General features: G+C 49.9%; 1 protein-coding gene across 4 annotated transcripts; it reads right to left on the reverse strand.

Moving 5' to 3' along the window:
- Window positions 1–3,271: 3,271 nt before the first annotated feature.
- TMEM250 (transmembrane protein 250) lies at window positions 3,272–7,147 on the reverse strand. 4 transcript variants are annotated; one of them, XM_035555350.2, is made up of 3 exons: window positions 6,991–7,147; window positions 6,047–6,223; window positions 3,272–3,962 (listed from the first exon to the last, which is right to left on the reverse strand). In XM_035555350.2, the coding sequence occupies exon 3, from the start codon at window positions 3,827–3,829 to the stop codon at window positions 3,410–3,412; it is 420 nt and encodes a 139-aa protein (XP_035411243.1). In that variant the 5' UTR covers window positions 3,830–3,962; window positions 6,047–6,223; window positions 6,991–7,147; the 3' UTR covers window positions 3,272–3,409. The 4 variants fall into 4 exon arrangements, with proteins under 4 accessions (XP_035411243.1, XP_035411245.1, XP_035411244.1 ...); XM_035555352.2 differs by having other exon boundaries at window positions 5,946–6,223; XM_035555351.2 differs by lacking the exon at window positions 6,991–7,147 and adding an exon at window positions 6,490–6,748.
- Between the last annotated feature and the right edge of the window lie 7,237 nt (window positions 7,148–14,384).

The following is a 14,384-nucleotide window of genomic DNA, read 5'->3' on the forward strand; positions in this document are numbered from 1 at the left end:
TAGCCCGGTAAGTACAATAGCAATATTTAAAGCCCAAACATGGCAGCAAGAAAACAAACAAACAGAAAAGCATGAGAGGGAACAAACTAGCTGCTCTCGCTGTTCAGGACGGCATCAGCGTGAAGGAATGCTAAAATGTAAATTCCAAAAGATTTTGAAGTTATAGCCATTTAAATAGCTAGACAGGGAAGACGACGTACTTCAGAGCCTGATCTACCCCTTCCAGCATCAATGAATTTGGAAAGAGTGAAAAAAAATCCCAGCAGAGCACAAACTTCCCCTCAGCTGCCAGTACCTGCTTCGCATTAGGCGTTTCTGGCAAGGAGCACTACAAGCCATTTGTCTGACTCTTGAAAAGCAGAAAGTCCAGCTCCCATCCATTTCCTTATTTGCTGTATTATAGCAAATGTTTCTCCCCTCTTTATTAAAAATGCCAGGTTTCTCAATGAAAATATTATGGGGAAAATAAACAGCTTGTTCTTTGCACATACTTAACATTTATTCTGCCTTTTCCTCCCACCCTGTTGTGGCTTGGCTCCCCTTAAGCTTGTAAGGAACTTGTAGAATCTCAACTCCTTGAGAAAAAATGTTTTGGCAAAGCAATCCTAAAAGCTTTAAAAAAAAATATCTCAAAAACACTGAATTTAAATTCTGAATCATTACCAAGATCTTACTTATTCCGCAATCTCCTGGGGATGTTGTAAGGTTTAATTAGCTCTAGCTGGAAAACGCTCTGAAGAAAAGTGCCGTAAAGGTGCCAAATGCTGCTCTACTCATGTAGATCTAAAATGTTCAAATTATTACATCATAAAACAAATCATTTGAAAATTAACTCCTCTTCCTTGCCAGCATGACTTCAAAGGGAGCTCCTTCCCCCCCCCCCCCCCCATAGGCTGGTCGTATCAAACTGCCTGAGCGCTGCAAGGCGTCCAAGTGCTGGTAACGACCAAGAGTATTTTGAACCTCACCTTGCCTCCAAGGTCTCCTCCTCAATTATTTAATCTTCAGGTTGTCTGTCTTTGTGTGCAGCTGCGCTCAAGAGTCAGGGCGTTCTGACAGCAGACATTTGGCTATGTTTGCAGAAGAATGGGCGATCACTTCCCGCTGTCTTCTAAGCAACCTCTCCCCGAGCTCTCCCTCTAGGAACGCTTGAAGATTTGGCAAACGCTCCTTTTTTTGTGATTTGGCGGGGATTCGTACTTCTTCCTCGGTGTATACGCTATCAAATCGGGATGCAGAGGGCTGACGGGAAGCCCGCACAACAAAGCTGATCTTGTTTGGGCTGTCGCTGCTGCGGGAGCAGCCAGCAGCTGGGGCAGGTGCGGGTGGGGAGCACAGCAGCACCCACAGGCACCACGAGTCACCCTTTCACCCATCATTATAGGGTGAAACACGGTCCTACCTTCAACTGGCGCCCATGCTGCTTGACCCAGAGGGCAAGGGAGAGCTGCTGCTGGGCTCCTGGCTGCCCTCTCAGCGCATCCTGGGGCTGTTTGGGGCTGTATGCTCTCTGGCTGCAATTCCCTGCAGGAATTCCCTCGCACAGCCACCCCGGGATGCCCACAGCCTGCACGGTGCTCCGGGCCGACAGCTGTACTGGGGAGGAGGAAAGCACCGGGCTGGGAATTACTGGGAACTGCTGGGAATTGCCTCTGCCCACAGAGCGGGCTGCAGCTGGGACCTGCAGGACACGAGGTCCCGTGGTCCCCAGCGTGGTCCCAGCACGGAGCTCTGGGGAGCTCCACAGTTAGGAGGAAACTTCCAGACACCGCAGCTTGCGGCATGCGCTGCGCTACGTCCTTCCTGCAGAAACAGCCTCTGGCTCTCACGGGGCTAAGTTCACGCCAGCGTTGCCCATTATTTATTCAGCTCTGTGTGTTCAGACTGCATTATCTGTAATGCTTGATAATGAGATAATTTCTGGTTTTGCTTTAGCTTAGGGCTTCAGACAGAAGCTTCCCTATTTTGCATCTGTAAGCCTACAAATCAAAGTATGTCAGCAAAAGGCTCCACTACACGCACTGAAAACACTCACAGGCTGAAATATTGAGTGTCCTCCCCTGGGCGCACGCTGACTTTGTTCTCAACCACTTTCCTATCGCAAAGCAAAGATCATAAGGGAACGGTCACGTACCTCCAGTCTTGCTTATTCTACTGCGACTGACTCCAATGATTTCAGGGGGAAAAAAGGGGGGGTCTCATTTTCACCAACTTGTTTTTAGCAGTTCTTTAAAGAAAAAGAGTAATATTCCATTTCAAGAAACAAAACCAAACCATAAAAAACAGAATCAAAATGAACTTTAGAACAGGTTCTGGTCTCCATAAATACAGAGTTATTTAACTGACTGCAGAGGAACAGTCTGAGATCTTAGACCGAGACCATTAAAATCAAGCTTAATGCTTAATTCTCTGCCTCGGCTGCCAGCAAAGCTCTCCAGGAGCACTGCCACAAAGGTAGGGGTGTTTTCTGTAACTGTGGAGAACCACCACTGCCACTGCAGACCGTACAACGCTTTCAAGCTCCCCTAGGTCAGCCAGCCTCATCCCGCTGTGCTCTGTGAGACAGGAGCACCTCTGTGAGGAAGCCGCAGCCACTCAATCCAGGGAAAAACAGAACCAACCACCAAGATCTGAACACTAAGGGCCACTGCAAAGGGTTCCCATAATCGCTGCAAGATGATAACGTCTTTGCTATGACTGGGAATTTCAAGAGCACTGACACTGAACTCTGCTCCCCTCACTCCAGTGGATTTGCTCTGCCGGGGGAAGACTCCAATTACTCAGCACTAACTGCCTGAAAAGGACAAAACCATTCAAATCACAGTAAAGTGAACAAAACGACACAGTGTTGAATGCAAGTCTCGCATAAATCTTAAAAACAAAACCAAACCAAAACCAAAACAAAAAAACAAAAACAGTCTGTTGAATTTGGCCCTGTATTCTTAGTTGGGAATACGCAAAAAGCAAATTACACAGAGAAAGGACAGCACTGGTCAAACAGGATACACGTTACATGCCTGAGACACGGAGGAACATTTTTTTTTTAAAAAGGGTGAAGACCAATTCAGAGCGTGGGGTGCAAAGTTATCTGGCTTCTTTCCCTCCAGAAAAACCACTGCTTTTTTTTACAGGAACAGCAGCAAAGGCAGGCGCCTACGGACAAGAAGAAATGTCTATTAACTTGCACTACGCAAAGAAAAAACACCCAACCAAGTGTTGCACTTCGATAAGCAAAATGGCACCTTAACCCTCAAAAAAAAATACAAATTCCAGAGACAAGTACATTAATTTATCAATAAAAAGTAGCACTGATAAATAAATTAATTTATATAAAAAAGAAAAGAGGATAATTGACACATTTGGGGGTAGAAGAAAAGTCACCTTCTTAGCCCACATGCGCTTGGTTTATTTACATATCCACAAATACCATGAAACACCATCCCAGCCCCCCCACTAGCAGCATGGTCACATGAATTCCGTAGATGAGCAGTTCATTCAGGAGGCTGAAGTCTACCCGCCTTCGCCCCAGTAAGAGGAGGATGATGGAGAGTTTGTACTGGAAACGCAGAAAGATCCGGATGCCAAGGTACTGAAGGCAAAACAAGATAGAGAGTGCCACCCAGAGGATGGAGGTAAACAGGCTGCAGCTGAAGTACAGCAGGAAACGAATGAATCCGTACATCCATCGGGATTTCAGATAGATGTCGAAATTGTTGTACTTGGTGCGCACCAAGTGAGTGGTCCTTACCGGGCCACAGGCCGAATGCAGGCAGGTCGTGTGGGGGCCGTGGAACGAGCGGACCCGGCGGGGAATGGGGATTACAGGCATCGGGCACCCCACCGCTCACCGAGTCCCAGGGCAGGACTTACGGGGCACATAGCAAATATCATCCGTTAACACGGAAGAGCTCCAACAGCCTGGGAACGCTAACTCTTTGCTGAGTTTCCAGGAAGGAAGGGACCTGCAGGAAGGCAGAGAAGGAAAACACGTTTAAGTAGCCCCAGCAGGAGGACGCACAGCAGGACAGACGCTCCGCAGCTCGGCGGTTACGTACAACTGCTTTGCGCAACTCCAGGTCTCCGCTTACAACAACTTTGCTAACACCTTACAGCTCACCAGGCAGACATGCAGCAACACAACTCTGCTTGTCATCACCCAGTCAGATCCCCAGAAGCACCCGAGCAGCAGCACCAGCTATAACCTGTTACAAGCCTTACAGTGCTAATGGAGGGAAGAAGGGAGCTTTGTTCAGGAACCATTCTGGCTAATTAGGGCTCTTCTTAATCAGACAGAAGTCCTGCAACAGCCCACCAACGCAAAAAGTAATATTAACGCGTGCCTTTGCATTGGATCGGTTTTCTGTTGTTTTGTTTCTGAAGAAGTTCTCCGAGTGCTTTTGCAAGCGAGGCCCAGACAGGGCGGTGCTTCTGATTTCTGCCCATTGCAGATCCTGGCAAAGCTCCACCCAGGAAACAAACCGAAAATAATGGAAGGTCCCGCAAAAAACAATGAGGCAATCGTGTTTTTCACACCCGACAGGATGTGCCTCCCCTGCTCAGGTGAGCCTTGCGGTCCCACTGTCATTGCATCCAATGACAGGCCAGCACCTCAAAGATACCCAACAGTTTATTTCTCCTGTTGTGACCTGCAGAGATAAATGAAGTATCTTGATCTTCTGGAGCGTTTAGGATTTACAATCTTAACATCCTTCCACACGCCCACTGTTGTTATCTGAGTGATGAGCGGCAGCCTGTTAGCTGCTCTCTGCTTCACCCCAGGCTTACGATGTGCCAAATTCCGGGAATTATGAAATGACAATGCACTCGTCAGATAATGCTGGAGAACAACAGGGACTTCCCCAGCCTCCTCGCACACCCAGGCTCTCAGACCTTTGTTGAACAAGAGATCCTATCACTGTTAAAATGAGAGTAATTTAAAAGTTAATTCAGTTTTGTTTTTTTTTTTTGTTACTAACTAAACTAATTACAGAGTAAACGATAAGGCTAAAGGCAATTGTAGCTTGATGTCAAAAACCTTCTCTGCGGCAACGTGTGCCACTGAGTAAATCTTTTCACTGCTCCCTGCCTCGAATTACAGACGTGTGGAAATTACAGCTCCGAGCACTTCTGCAGGGTCCCAGGTTTAATCACCTATAATTTCTGTAACAGAGAAAAGGAATCCGTTGGCTCTACACGGATGAAGCTAACAAAAAGGAGTAAGAGTTAACTTATGGTTAAGGAATTGTGATAATTGAGGTCTGTTCTCAACTACCAAAACGACCTGTGTAATTTAAGTGCCTCCTTGCCATAATTTCCTGCCGGTAAAGAGGAAATGCTCAGCAGCTCAGAAGTATGTTACAAGGATGTATTTTGCAAGGCATATAAAGGCGGTCAGACGCTAACCCAACACTGCTTAAGGACAAGTTTTGTGCCTGGAGCGTGCAGCGGAGCGTGCCTGCCACATGCTGCGCATCAGCCGCTCAGTGTTTGCCTTCAGAGATGCTTCTGGAGGAATAAATTAACAAGATAAGTTAAAAACTCATATACTGGGGACTCAGAGCATTGCATTTCTGATAACACCGCCTCTTCTTACAACCTCTTTTACTGGGACACGAAGGCAGCTTATCGTTTCCAGCAAGCTCTGGCACAGCTACTTATCCTGATTCCCCGAGCAGCCACGGAGAAATCCGTGCGAACACAAGAAAAGCACTCGGCGAGACCACGCCTGAGCAGCAGAGCACATCTCCCATGGGCATAAGCTACGGTTTCCGGGGCAAACTCAGCACGCTGGGCACACGTCTGATCAGTTTTAAAGAGGAGTTCAGGTTCTCCCTGACAAAACCTTCAACAGCTGAACCTGAGAGAACTGCTCAGCTGCAGAACTTATTTGGTGTGAACAGCAGCGACTCGTTCACATTTGCTGTGCCCGCCACATAAATAAATACCCTCTGGGAGCTTGAGATCTTCAGATAAACTCAAATGCCAACACCGTGCCAGCCACAAACAGAGGGATGCTGTGCAAACAGGAAACTTTCTCGAGTATTACATTGCTAATGGCGCCGCCATCCACCCAGCAGGTCGATAATCCGCTGCTGTTCCTGGGTGCCACTTAATTCTTGCGATAAAAAAGCGCGGCTTTCCTGAGACACCCGGCCTTCTAGGAGGAGGGAAAGAAACGGCTAAGGTGCTTCACAGACCCACAACATCCTACACATGAGTTGATCTAAAAGATAAAAGGAGAGATTAGGTTGCAGTTTGCTCGTTTTGCGCGTTAACAAGTTCAGAATCACAAGGTCCGCCTCCAAGCATGATTTTTCAATCTCGCAACGAATTTCAAAAGCACGACGTGCTCGGTAACCCATACATTACAGCTTACTGATGCGCGTTGCACAGAATCACCTAGCCTGGGCCAAAAACAAAGAGCGGCATGAGAAAATTACAGGGAAGGAACTCCTGCAGGTCGCCTCCTTTCATCGCAGAAGCGCTCACCTAGGCCACGCCGAACACCGCGGCGAGCACACGCTGCCAAGGCTTACGAACGGGACGGACGCAGGAGCGGGCCCAGCCCGTAGGTGCGGAACGCGGCAGGCCACCCGCTGCTCGGGGGCTCCGCTGGGGCCTTCCTGCCCCACAGCGCCCTGCTCCTTCCCCTGCCCACGCCCCGAAGGACTTCGGTACCGGCAGCTGGAGCCGCGCTGCCGCTGTCCGGGGCCCCGCGGCCACTTTTAGCGGGGGACCTTCGGGGTCTGAGCGCCGGGCGGGCTCCCGGCCCCCCCCCCCCTCCTCCTCCTCCTCCTCCTCCACCACCAACGGCGAGAGGCCGGGGCACACCGGCACACCCCCGCATCCCCCGGCAGCGCCTCAGGAAGGGGCCGAGGCCACCCCCGGTGCCTCCCCTCGCCCCCCGGTGCCTCCCCTCGCCCCCCGGTGCCTCCCCCGAAGCCTCCCCGCTTCCCCCGGCCCTGCCCCGCCGCCCCGTCCCGCACTCACCGCCGTGCCCATGGCCTCCCGCCGGGCGGCGGCCGCCGAGCCCCAGCGTCCCGGGCCCGGGCTGACGGCGGGCCCGGGCCTAGTGGCGGGCGCCGCACTGCGCATGTGCGGGGAGCGGCCGCGCTCCGGTTCCGGCCCGCGGCGGCGGCGGCGGCGGCGGCGGCGGCGGGGAGGGAGCGGCCGGGGCGGCGCGCGGTGATGGCGTCATCACGCAGCGCCCACAAAGCGGAAGCGGGAAGGGCGGCGCGTTGCCATGGCAACGAGGCCTGGCAGGCTTCAGGCCGCGGGGACCGCGCCTAGGCCTCGGGGAGGGGGGCGCCGGGACGGGGCGGAGCTGCCCCCGGAGCACCGAGGGCCTCGGGGTGGTTCGGGCAGCCGCGGAGAAGACGGGTTGTTAGTCACGGTGTGAGCGACCCAGGCTTCTGGGGAGGCCAAAAAGACGCCAAAAAGACACCAAAAGTTCCTAAAACACACACAGGGGGAGGACAGATCAGAGGCAAAATAAAAAGAAGGAAAAAAAAAAAACAACACACCCTCCCTTTTGTTTCCCTTTAGATTTAATTAGGAATTACTTTCTATAATGGAAAGAACACAAAACTTTTTTTTTTTTTTTTTTTTTTATTGGCCCCCTGCCCCACTTGCCATCTAGGCATTATCGCGGTGGAAAAACATTAAATAATAATAACACGAGCCATCTGCCAGCAATAAGCCGTGCCGCACTGCACAGGCAGTTGAAGGCACGAGGCCAAATACCTCCGAGCGCACCAACTGGCTCCGACGCACGCGCCCCGCTCTGGGCGCTCCCTGCTCGCTCGCAGCAGCCTCTGCCCCGCAGAGCGTTTTTGTTCCGCAAACACAACGAGGGGCCCGAGGTGCTGGATGTACAGCGAGGGCAAATTACAGCCAAGGCGAGGAGCGGTGGTGTGCTCCTCGTAAATTGCCCGTTTCTGTTCTCCCACGTACCTTCTGGTGGGAGGGAGAAGGGGAGGTGCGGAGCTGATGCATTTTCCCGGTAGCACGAAATGGGAACATCTGTTCGGTGACTAAGATTAGCACGAGAGCCACGTTTCATTTATTTCGCTCCACCATTGCCTGGAACAGGGAGCCAGAGATGGGAATTTCAGCCCAAGCAACAGCATTATGAGGGTACTTAGATCTTTCCAGCTTGGCTTGGAGAATGATGGGGATGCTGCTGAACGCAAGCGCTGCAGAGGGGGCTCCTGGCTTCCCACAGGAACTGCTCCAGGCAGGCAAGGTCTGCCATTGCCTCCAAGAACACCCAGAGAGCTCCACTGGCCAACCCAAAACCCGTACACAAGCACAAGGGGGTGACACTGCAACATCAGTGCTGAGACCGACCCTTTTCATTTCTTAGGTCGGGATGACAAAAAGCAAGGCGGCACTATTCAGCCTGAAATACATTGACCACTTCACTGCTTAAATAAATGTGTATCATCTTAAAAAATATACAGTCCCCGGGTCAGGCATGAATTGAAGCTTTGACATTCAAAGAGGTGAGGTCCTAAGCAAATGCTTGTGGTGCAGCCCAAAGAGAACCCGCCCACAGCACTCCAGCGGGGCTCTCGGTTGTATTTCTTTCCTGTGCTAATTTTACTAAAGACACAACTCATATTCCTGTTGATTGAACAGTTTTGTGTTGACAGCGTTGAAGATTTGTGATGAAACTTATCATCAGCCCAGAGAGCGGGCCATTAGTACTAGTCACAGCGGCCAGCCAGCGCTGATATATTTTATGGCACGCTTCGAAGACAAACATACACATTTATATGTCACTTGTTGCAATATAAATGCTAACTTGTACTTCTTTCAAAACTTTTAATGAATTGTATACATTTCAGGAGATTTATAGCAAGAACTGAACTGCTCAAAATATTACTTTAAACATATTTGTCACTTTGGCAACAGAACAAAAAAAATCTGGAAGATACTGCGTTTAGAAATAAATCATAAATATATGCATCTTAAAAGAGTTTATTTCAGTCATTAATAGTTGATGGCCCCCCCCAGTGCAGGATTTAAAGTTAAATTATGCAAAATCAAAAACAAACCTTATAATACTTAATCAAACATGCATAAAACTGTCAGGGCCAAATAAATTCTCTCAATTAACTTGCTTCAGATTGTGATTGCATTTACTAATTTAATCAACACTAGAATAATTTGGAGACTGGGTAATGATAAATTACTATGGTGCTGCACATGAAGAGCCGCTAAGGTAGTGTGCTAAGACAAGAATGCAAGAAATGCTTGCTAGGCTGAGGGAAAAAAGTAGCAGCCGAGTTATCACAAACATTTATAATGGAAACCTCTTTTTAGTCCCATTTTTGGGGGAGATTTCTTTTCAGTAAAAACCTAAAACATCTCTCATGGATAGATCTTGTCTGGATGCATGGCTTTAACATCAGTCCACTGAGTCAATCCCATTTCAATCTGAGATGACTTAAGAGGTGAAACAGTTCAATGTAGACATTCGCTCCACATTTCTTGCTCATTTTGTGAACGTGATGTTTCGCTCTGAACACAAGGCAAGGGACTGTGACTTCCAGTCCTGCTTGCTGGCACTGCTTCACACTTTGGCCTCAGTCAAGTCGTTTAGGCTGGAGCTGGAGTAACAACCCTCTAATATCGAGATGTCCTTTAGCTCCATCCTTTTGCACTTAGAATGGATCTGCACTTTCTGACCCCTGTCTAGAAAAAGCTTTCAATACTATTACTTGTGGAGAGCTAAACATTTGATTTTTGCAAGCGTAAGCAAGGTTTTATGGAGAGGTTCTCATTTAGAGGTTCATTTGAAGGAGGCTGTAAGGTATTCAACCCTGTAAAATACCTGGACCTCTGAAAATCAGACCCTTATTTGGTCTGCAACCTTTGCAACCTTTCTACATCTGTTTTACAAAAAATAACAATGCCCATAATGCTACTGTGGGAATTAACTCATTATTGCAATACTCTTCCTCTTCCTCTCTCTCTTTTTTTCCCTTTCTGCAAAATATAGCCTCCAGTGGCTAGCTTTACATTTCTGAAAGCTTTTATTTGAAACAGGGGTGGTGTGTACATTTACATATGTATAGCACCTAGTACTGTTTGGCCACCAGCATAAATCTGTAAACCTGCGTGCTGAAAAGTATATCCAGAAAGGTAGCTAACAAGTTTCCTTCAGTGACCCAGAAACAACTACCTGCACAGTAAGTCTATAGCCATATAGATAGCCATAATTTCAGAGGTCTTAAAGATAATAAACATGTTAACGGGATATTTTCAAGCCAGCATTCACTGCTGGCAACCTGTCACATCCAAAAACACCATCCAAAACCAACGGCATCTTGTGCAAATTCACTTGGGTTTTGCTGAACCGGTCTGTAAAGCTGAAATATAACAAACTGAGGAATTAATTCTTTCCTTTTCCTTAAAGGAGATTTAGGGTCAAGTCTGGACCTTAAATTTTAAATGTAATCGATCCACCCTGCAAATCCTTGTGAAATAATTTTGCCTTATTACTTCTTGTACTTATTACTTATTGTACTTATTACAATAATTTTGCCTTATTACTTCTTTCCAGATCTAATCTCTTAGTTTAAATGCCAGTTTTAATCAGTTGGAAGAGATTTGCATGTGGTAAATAATAACGCAGTATATTAGACTAATCAAATAAAAATATAAGTGGCAGAAAGCGGAACTAATTCCCACTTCTGCAGCACTGCCTTACCAGTGTGCAACCCCCGCGGCACTCAGAGCCCCGGGCTCCCTGGCAGAGCAGCGGGGCTGCGGAGCTTGTGGGGTTACTCAGGGTCCGGCAGCAGCGTAAACGGAGGGAGCAGAGGGAAGGAGTGGAGTCCATGCATCAGCATGCCCCGACAAACACACCCGCCCGCAGCACGCCTCTCCTTCCTCACTGCAGAGCTGGGCACAGCAGTGCCAGGTACCAATGACAAGCCCAGCGCAGATGGTGGGGTTGCAGTGCACTGTGGTTTCCCTGCAGGAGTCCTAGCTCCTGTAACGCTTTTATACATATATATTTTAGAGGTGACTTGTGAAATATAAAACTAGACCAGTCTGCAGTTTGTAAAGAAATAAATGATACCATGGTTCACGTGAGGCATAGTGAGACAGTAATGTTTGATGCATTCAATATACGGGACACATCAGCATGGTTTCTGGCATAATAAGCAGTCTGCCCACTGCTGCCATGAGCCTTCACGACACCAAACAGGAGGCGAGCCTGGGGGATGCTCGGTGGGGTTCGGGACAGCCTCCTTCCCTCTGCCCCCACAAACAGCTCGTGGGGGCTCCCCCGCCACGTGGAACAGCATGCAAAGAGACAGGCTCATGCTGGTGTGGGTGGGATGCCAGTGAACCCCCCCCCAGATTTGATACACATAAAAAAATGTACATTGTTCTGCAGTGGGGACACTTAACTGCCCGGATAACGTAGCGAAACACGCAGCTTCCCCAGCCCGGCTCCCCCCCCACGGCCGGGGAACAGGCAGTGGTTATCCTGGAGACGCTGGAGTCATGGAAAGATTCCTGCTGACCTCCGGGGGCTGGGGCGGGAGCCAGCTGCACACATATGGTGGGAGAGAAACTGTCTCTAAAACAAATGAAAATAGAATTGGCCACTTTGCCAGGGACAGGCCTCCTGCCAACGCTTGTTGCTGCATCATGCTGGCTAGCCCCGGCCCGGCTGGTGTCAGAACTGCCGATTATGCAGAAAACTCTCGCAGAGAAGTGTCAGTATTGCCTTCTGTTCATCGGTAGGCTAGGCCTAGGGGAAGCCTGCGGCATTGTCCCAGACCCAGCCCATACCTCCCACGGGAAGCGGGGGGCTGGCGGGCACGCTCGGGGGGCATGCAAAGCACTTTCAGAGCACCGCGTCTCCTCGAGAAGCAGGAGGGTGGCATTTCAGGGCAAAGAAAACATTTTCTCTGGGAATCTCAGCTCCTCGGGTTTCGATTCATTAATAACGTGTCCCAGTTCGTATCATGGTCGTAGCAGGCGGGTCCTCTTAAGCACATTGCATAGATCCATCAGGTCTGAGCCGGGATCGATCTGCTCTGAGGTCATTTTAACATCAGCAACCTGCCCCCCGGGTCAGCAGCAGAGCTGGGACAGGTCTGGTCTCTGGTGCACTATTTTCAGAGGGATTCGGACAGCTCAGGTGGGTGCCCAGCACCACACCAGCACTTAGATCAGAAGGGCTTTGGGGCAGGGAGTTTGCAGGGCCACAGCCAGCACCTCCAGCAGCTGCATGCTAATGGCCGCCCCGGGGCCCTGGGGAGAGGGCTCAGGCCGAGCTCCGCAGTCCGAAGATGCAGAGCGGCTCCCACTCCATCATTCCCCAACAATTTCCTGGAGAAATACAGATGGTGAGGGAAAAACACCTATGACCCCAAGATGCCCAGGCAGACTCTCACTGTTACCCCAGCCAGTTCTTTTTAAGTCCCTCTCCAGATGCTTAAGCCTCAGTTTTCCATCTCCCCCCACCTGCATTCAAGCTTAAAAATGCCAAAGCCCCCTTGTCTGCCCCCTGCTCTCCGTTCCCCTCTGGAAAAGGGCAGGCGCCTGGGAAAGATGGAGAGTGACAGGAGAGAGCGGAGACAAACCTCCGCTTGCCAAAGGTGTGTTTCCCCGAGCTCCCCCCGCCTCCGTCCCTCCGATGCGAATCAATGGAGCCATCTACTCCGTGCATTGGCTAAACGTCAAATTCAGAGACAGCATTCATTTTTCTGAGATCAATGGAAAGCGGAGTTTGCCTGTATTTCTTAAGCATCATTACAGGGCATCAGTCAGTGCCCAAACCCACCACTCGCCGGGATTAGCTGCGATGGCAGCTTTTCCAGCGCTAGGGGGTTCACTGCATCAGGAATCCTCCAGTGCTTTCCATCAGGGTGCACAAAATGCGTCCACGCTGTTGGAAGGTAAATTATTGCAAGAGTTCTTTTCTTTTTCTATTTTTTTCCCCCTTTTGATTACTGTTTTGAAATCACCAGGTGACCGGATGAGTCCAAACCCGAGCACAGCACCGCAGCCTGCACGGAGCAGCCCTGGGCCCTGTTGTCACCGCAGGGCTGGGGGCGCAGAGGGACCGGGGGGGCACAAAGGGACTGGGGGGGTGCGTGCAGCCGCCACACTGCCCCTGTGGAGGAACCACAGGGCAGAAGCAGGGGAAGGGAAACAAGCAAAGAAGCAAACAAACATCATCAACAGCAGATGCTCACCTCTGTCCTCAGCCCCACGATGGTGGGGGTGTCCTGTCCCGTCCTGTCCCGTCCCGTCCCGTCCCGTCCCATCCCTCCTGGAGTACCAAAGGTGTGAGATGGGAGCGGGGTGCAGGAGGGAAGGACCCCGTGCATCCTCCCGGGCCCCTGAGCCATCTCCACCTCTTTGGCTCCTGGGGGTAAAACAAACTCTTGCATTCATGTTGGGCGAACTGCTCCCTCTGTCCGGCTGGATTTTGCCGCTGCGTTCTCATGGGAAGTGACACCGGCTGCCCACGGTGTCCAAGGAAGAGTTTGGCCCCAACGCAGAGAAATGCCTTGCTGGAGGCTGAGAGAAACTTCTGGTGCTCAGCACGTGTCAGGAGTCTTCTTGACCTTGCTTATGTTCAGACTACGTTCTGCAAAGGAGAAAATGACTTCCCAGCGTCATTACAGCAGTGGCATCCTTATCAATAAAAATGATCAAGAAAAAAAGAACAAAGGATTTATAAGACAAAACCATCTTCAATTATATCTGTATTTAATAACAGTATATTTCCAAATGGGGGAAAACTACTGCAACGGTCAAAGCTGATTTTGCTGTAAGATTGGAGCACTGCCCCTCTCCTTATAATTACCTCCGAACTGGGGAAATGTGGGTCTCCATGACAAACTGCACCTCCTGCAATAAGAAATATCATTTTATCACTGCAGGGAGCAGAGGAATAAGAGCTGAGAACATTTCTTCCGAAAATGGAACACGGAAGTCCACTCAGTGGCCATATTTACCTATTTCTCAGCTGTGTGCCTGCATTTTTCAAGGTATGAGAGTCAGATCTGGTAAGTAAAGTGACCCCAATAAACACCCCAAAAGCCACGCAGGTGGCAGCCCCACTGCCTGATGCCAGTGCCTGCACCGCTGGCTTGGCAGAGCTGGGAGGGGACCCCACAGTGCCCAGCTCGGGATGCACAGCGGGGCAAATTGCACTCCTTTCTCCCTAACTTCCCTCATCTGTCACCAGCAGACCAGCCTGTAACTTAACAGCACTTTGCTGGTGAGAACATGGAGAAGAGAAAAAACCAAAGCCCTCATCAATCACAGCCTGGCTCCGGGTACAATTAGCAAGTTCTATTATCTTAAGAATGACACTTGTAGCACAGAGCAAAGCATGGCGCACC

The sequence above is a fragment of the Cygnus atratus genome, chromosome 19 (genome assembly GCF_013377495.2).
Source record: "Cygnus atratus isolate AKBS03 ecotype Queensland, Australia chromosome 19, CAtr_DNAZoo_HiC_assembly, whole genome shotgun sequence".
In the NCBI taxonomy this organism is placed as follows: domain Eukaryota; kingdom Metazoa; phylum Chordata; class Aves; order Anseriformes; family Anatidae; genus Cygnus; species Cygnus atratus.

Bases quoted from the DNA above. Each gene is read 5' to 3' on its own strand.
- TMEM250 (XM_035555350.2), bottom strand. From the start codon at position 3,829: ATGCCTGTAATCCCCATTCCCCGCCGGGTCCGCTCGTTCCACGGCCCC.